At 31.1% G+C, this 6,841-nt stretch overlaps 1 protein-coding gene across 1 annotated transcript; it reads left to right on the plus strand.

Moving 5' to 3' along the window:
- Positions 1–5,971: 5,971 nt before the first annotated feature.
- LOC148944828 (SCAN domain-containing protein 3-like) lies at positions 5,972–6,571 on the plus strand. The gene has a single exon (XM_089099472.1). The coding sequence runs from the start codon at positions 5,972–5,974 to the stop codon at positions 6,569–6,571; it is 600 nt and encodes a 199-aa protein (XP_088955598.1).
- The last annotated feature ends 270 nt before the right edge of the window (positions 6,572–6,841 follow it).

The following is a 6,841-nucleotide window of genomic DNA, read 5'->3' on the forward strand; positions in this document are numbered from 1 at the left end:
AAAGATATGTATGCAAATCTGAAAGCTGAACATCATAAAATAAAAAATAATCCCGTTGTCTCGGTTAAAAAAGGGACTCGACAAGGGGAATAACTTCACCTTCTACTTTTAATAATACAATAATCAGAGGGCAAAAGAGATGTAAAACAACTTGTGTCCTGCGATGTATCGATGTTTCGTTAATATCATACGCTGATGATATACTTAATTGGAGTCGCACTGTTTTGAGTCTAGAGGAAAACTTTAACATCCTCCAGGATAACTATAAGCAGTTCGGATTAGAGTTTAATGCTGAAAAGTCAGAAATCCTGCTTTTCAATTGGAAATCAGTCCCCGATGGTTTTACGATTGCTCTTGGAAATACAAATGTTAAGCCAGTCAAGTTCATTACTTACCTTGGCCTTCCTGTCGGTTCAACTCGAAAAACAACCCGTCGATTGCTTATCGATCATCTAAAGAAGCGAATTGGTTTTGCATATAGTAGAATTGTTTCAAATAAGTCGAGGTTCAACAGGAAAGTTTTAGCTTATCTTTTAGTATAATGGTACTCCTCCATTTTTTGTATTTGATCTTTTTTCGCAAAATTGTTAATAAGTTTAATAAATATAAATTTCGATCTATTTTCTTTAAGTTTGCTTAGTTTCTGCGTCGTCTATCACTTTGGTCCCAAAATTCTTTTCTTTCTAGTAATTATAATAGAGCAGACCCAACTTCAGCCATCCTTAATCAGATCTCAAAGTTGAATAATAATGTTAAAAGCCATCCGTGGTTTGAAATCCTCCGCCAGTTAAACTCAGTGTTTTTTTGTTTTCTCTATGGTTTAACCAGTCTTGTCGTGCTAGTGGGTCTTAAATTGTATCTAAATCCTTTGCTTTTATCCGATTTGTTTTTGTCGTGTTTATTCGTCTTGTTTATCTTTTTCTTATATTTTTATGTACTCCGTCTCTTTTGTTTGATTTTGACGGGTAATAAAATATTATTATTATTATTATAATGAACCATTACATAATTCTAGGTTGTCTGAAAGAGGTCCTATTCTCCGTAAAATTGTCACATAATAGAGGCATTTTAGGTTCTAGAAATTAAGTGAAAGGCGGGGGTACTAACAGGGGCATACGGTGCGTAATAAGAACACTTATTTTCATCCTAAGTATAGTAAGGTATAAATGTACTTCTTTGATTTCTTTTATTAGTTGAAGTTTTATGTATGCATTCCACATACTTTAGACAATCCTTGAGGCTCCTAAGAATTTTTCACTGCAATTATTTGCGTTAGTTCTCTTCTATTTTCTCTGTCTGCCCCTTCCTTTCGCTCTCTGGCTATTTTATCAGCCTCTTCCTTTCGTTCTCTGGCTATTCTATCAGCCTCTTCCTTTTTTTTCTAGCTATTCTGATATTCTCTCTTTCTTCTCTATCTTCTTTCTCTTTTCGTTCTCTTGCTATTCTATCAGCCTCTTCCCTTTTTTTTCTCTGATTATTCTATCAGTCTCTTGCTTTCGTTCTCTGGCTATTCTCTCTTCCTTCATGAAATTTAATATTTGTTGTGTCGTATCTGTTTTAATACTTTTTGGCAAGTCTCTGCTGGAAACTAAGCTTCTATTATCTCCTGCTACTCGACATACTCTGATTCTCTCTGTCATTATATCTACTTAATTTATTTTCTGAGTCTGTTCGTTCTATAATTACATTTTCTGATACCCGCAACTCCCCTACATTTTGTGCCTCATCTGAAGGGTAAGTTGGTTTTTTTTACCCGTATTTTCATATAATGATTTTTCTTCATGTATTATCGCCACTGTTTCTTTTGTCTTGGTTTCTCTTTCTGGGAATAATTCTTTTTGAATCTGCCTTAAACTCTTTTCTTCCTCCACGGTTTGTGCCGGAGATATGACTATTACTGATTTTGTTTTGAATATTTCCCCTTCACACGTGCCAGAAACGTATATTTCACCCCCTGAGTGATATATGGTTCTATCTGATGGTGTTTTTCTTAGGGTATTTCAAGCGGTAGTCGCATACAATTGTGTGTGAATACGATTTTTGTTTTACCGTGTTAGTTTTTTTCGAATTCGTATCCGATTCTTCCAACTGTCCCTTTCCTGCTCTTGTCTGAATTCTCCGTTTGTCCGCCATTACTTCAAGGTTTACTTAACGTCTTCCGTCCAAATGAAAATTCTTTTACCAATGTCTCTTTTTATCTTTTTGTGAAAAATTGTTGCGTTTTAATTTGCCGATTCTACGTGGGTGGCGCAGCCTCCCTTGTCTCAAAAGTCAATTATTCGCGTGGTATATAGATTCTTATATTTTATTCTTTGTTATTATCCAACTAGGTAGAGCCCAGATAAAAAAAATTTCCCTTCGCGATTTTTTTATATGTTACCAAAATAGGCCATTATCTAGGCTAACTCAGCTTATATTTTCAAAATAATGAAACTCTTTTACTACAAGATTGACTGATAAAACTTCTCCTTCTGCCACCAGTGTTGTTTGAGTGTGTGGCGAATCGGTTCAATTATAGCTTCAGCCTCTCTCCGCACTCGTAAGAATTCATCTTCCATAGCTCGATTGGATCTGCTTTCGTCTCGGTGAACTTCCAATCATTCTAACTTCTCTTTGATCACTTCTTCAATTTTGGTTTTCTCATCATCTGACAACCTATCTCCGTGTTTCTTCACAATTTTCTTCCATGAATTAAGATACCATTCCAGTTCTTTGAGTTTTTTGTCCCTGTACTCTTTAACATAGTTGTAATAAGAAGACTTCTGTTTGAACAGATCTGTTTCATTTTTCTTAGGCATTTTGTTTGTAGGCTAGCCAAATGTAGGCAATAAATGCTTATGAATAGATCACTGAAACCGAACGTCTTTCTTCACTGGTGGCTCAAATCAAGTTATATGAACTATATATATATATATCTCTATATATATATATAGACTATATATATATATATATATATATATATATATATATATATATATATATACTACTATATATATATATATATATATATATACATATATATATATATATATATATATATATATATATATATATATATATATATATATATATATATATATATATATATATATATATATATATATATATATATATATATATATATATATATATATATATATATATATATATATATATATATATATATATATATTTGTCTGCAAACCACTTTTTGCAGACAAAGTGGTTTTGGGCAGTCGTGGTAGTTAAAGAGCTTTAAAACTGCCTGGCAGGTGTATACACTTCGTAATGCAGCTTCGAAAGGATTAATAACCAGGGACAATTTCTTTTGGAGGTAATGGAGGTAGCTGTTCTAGCATAGGCACTTCATTCAGGACTAGCACAGGTCTGTCACGAGAGGGCCAGATTTCAGCCAGAATCAAAGGAGGTGGTTGATTATATTCTGTTTCCTAATTAGGAACTAGAATTGATTGCTAATCATCATAAAATTTATATATATATATATATATATATATATATATATATATATATATATATATATATATATATATATATATATATATATATATATATATATATATATATATATATATATATATATATATATATATATATATATATATATATATATATATATATATATATATATATATATATATATATATATATATATATATATATATATATATATATATATATATATATATATATATATATATATATATATATATATATATATATATATATATATATATATATATATATATATATATATATATATATATATATATATATATATATATATATACATTGTTTTGCGACTAAAGACACTTATTCCAAGTAAAAAAATACTTGTAGGGTTTATTATCAAGTCTTTAAATCGGGTCTAGAGTCAAAAGATCTGCTTGTGATATTTACAGAGGGTAAAAGGCTTTAGTTTTTCGATAGTGATCATATACAAACCCTATATAAACCCATAAACCCTATGATTTTGATAAAAAGTATAACTGTGTTCTTTTTATAACTACTCATTTGCTAGCTTTTTTAATTTTGCTAACCTGAGCAATTTTAGTGGGAGTGATTACTTCGCCAAAGTCAGGCCTTGGCCTGACTAATTATCTTGGGCGTACCGACTGGGGTTAATCGAGAGACTAAGCTAACGTTGTAGAGAGGTTTGGTATAATACAATAACTTTCAGTATACATTAAAGGAGACAAGTAGACATCTAAGGCATGATCATCTAATACAAATAATAATTAAATCATATACACTAACAGTTCCCAAAACGATCAAAAAATCCAAAGGTTAAACAAAGTAATTTAGAGAGAGAGAGCCCTGTTAGAGCAAAAACTGGCATAGTGGTATTACAAATTTTCCGTATCTCCACCGCCATTTCGTCAGCACTTAGTTTGGTGGTCATTTCGTCAGCACGTCAGCATATATATATATATATATATATATATATATATATATATATATATATATATATATATATATATATATATATATATATATATATATATATATATATATAGTATATATATATATATATATATATATATATATATATATATATATATATATATATATATATATATATATATGTATATATATGTATATATATATGTATGTATATATATATATATATATATATATATATATATATATATATATATATATATATATATATATATGTGTGTGTATATATATATGTGTGTATATGTAAACATGTATATGAACTACTATATATAACACACATATATATATATATATATATATATATATATATATATATATATATATATATATATATATATATATATATATATATATATATATATATATATATATATATATATATATATATATATATATATATATATGCATAGCGACTAAAAACACTCATTTCAAGTAAAATATAATTGTAGGGTGTAGTATGACGTCTTTGAATCGGGTCTAGAGTCAAAAGATCTGCTTATAATATATGCTGAGGGCAAAAGGCTTTAGTTTTTCGATAGTGATTACCATAAACCCTATGATTTCGATGAAGGGTATTACTGCGTTCTTTTTTTTTATTTTTTTTATTAAAGCAATCATCTACGACTACAATTCACACATAAGACTATAAGCTACACTTCAACACATTTCAGAGTAATCTGAGTGTAAAGTCATATGTAATAACATATTGGCACAATCACTCAATTTCAAATAATAACACATATCTAAGGACTACACATACAATAAAATTCAGTCATTCTATAATGTTAAATACTCGTCGGCAGGTTCTCCTTTTGTAGTCATTTTACCAAGCACTTCAGTTAGAGTAGCACATTTGCTTGCATTAGCAAACATTCTTCTAAAGAACACAGTTGACGTCGCCTGGTTCAAGGGCGATGTTACCAAACGATGACCCATATATTAAAACTAAAAGCCAATATCCGTGGCAGAAATTGTATGTATAGATAGATCTATCAAAAATCTCAAATTTCAGTTCCCAATCACAATTTGATTACTCTTTCGTCAAAAAATTAAAAGTAAAAAACTCCAGAATAAACGTTGATATAATTGTTAATGCCTTTAGCTTAAACCAGTGGTCGGCAAAGTGCGGCTCCGGAGCCGCATGCGGCTCTTTGGCCCCTCAAATGCCGCTCCAGCACAAATATTTAAATGCAGGCAGCAGACGCGCAAGTCGCACCGAGGGTTTCGGTCGGTTGTAGATCGAAGGGAACGCGGCGCGGGGTAGACTCGCGCGTTTCTACATGCCAGCCACTGCCCACTGTGCCAGTCAGCAGTCAGTTGCAGGCAGTGGTCGGAGCTTATCGTGTCTGTGCGTGTTACAAGGGTACCTTCTTGAAGACTAAAGTTATTGTATTTTTCCATCTAGCTGCACATCTAACAGGTATTTTTCTCATCAATTTAAAAATGACAATAAGATTGTATTGGTGGCTTTTGAAAAGATTATAATTTGAATTGTTTTTTTAGGTGCCTTGAAATGGCTACCAAAAAGAAGCAAAGAAAAATAGAAGATGAAAACCGTGAATTTAGAGCTGAGTGGACCGAGACTTTTGCATTTATTGTAAACTTAAATGGTCTTCCGACATGTATTATTTGTAAGGAACAATTCACGCATAACAAGAAGTTAAATTTGGAGAAACACTTTACAGCTAAACACGCGTCATTTAGCACTAAATATCCTCTCGGTGATGCAAGGAAGAAAGCAGTTGAGGAACTTCAGAAGAACCAAGAGACATCAGCTTCTGTATTTAAGAACTGGATGCAAACTTCCAGCAATGTTAATATGGCAAGTTTTGTTATCAGTCAAGAGATTGCTAAGAGAGAGAAACCGTACACAGACGGTGAATACATAAAAAGTTGTTTTATAAATGCATCTGAAGAGCTATTTCGGGGTTTTAACAATAAAGCAGATATTCTAAAAAAAATTAATGAGGTACCGTTGTCTGCCAAAACAATGAAAGATAGAACAATTAAAATGTCTTCGAATATAACCATCCAGCTAATCGAAGATCTGAAATTGATTTCGGCTTTATCAATAGCAGTTGACGAGTCTTGTGACATAAATGATACAGCGTAAATTTCGCTTTTTGTAAGATTTATTTTTCATACTGGTCCTAAAGAACAACTTTTAGGATTATTGCCACTCAAAGATCGGACACGTGGAGAGGATATCGCAAATGCATGTAGTTGAGTGTATGGATAAACATCATATTTCTCTCGATAAAACTGTGGCGATTTCAACAGACGGGGCCAAAAGTATGACCGGCGTAAGAAAAGGGTTTGTTGCTATTTGAAAAGAAAAAATTAATCACGAGATACTTGCTTACCATTGCATCATTCATCAAGA

Source organism: Artemia sp. Qi Xiang Cuo, chromosome 13 (genome assembly GCF_049724085.1).
Source record: "Artemia sp. Qi Xiang Cuo chromosome 13, ASM4972408v1, whole genome shotgun sequence".
In the NCBI taxonomy this organism is placed as follows: domain Eukaryota; kingdom Metazoa; phylum Arthropoda; class Branchiopoda; order Anostraca; family Artemiidae; genus Artemia; species Artemia sp. Qi Xiang Cuo.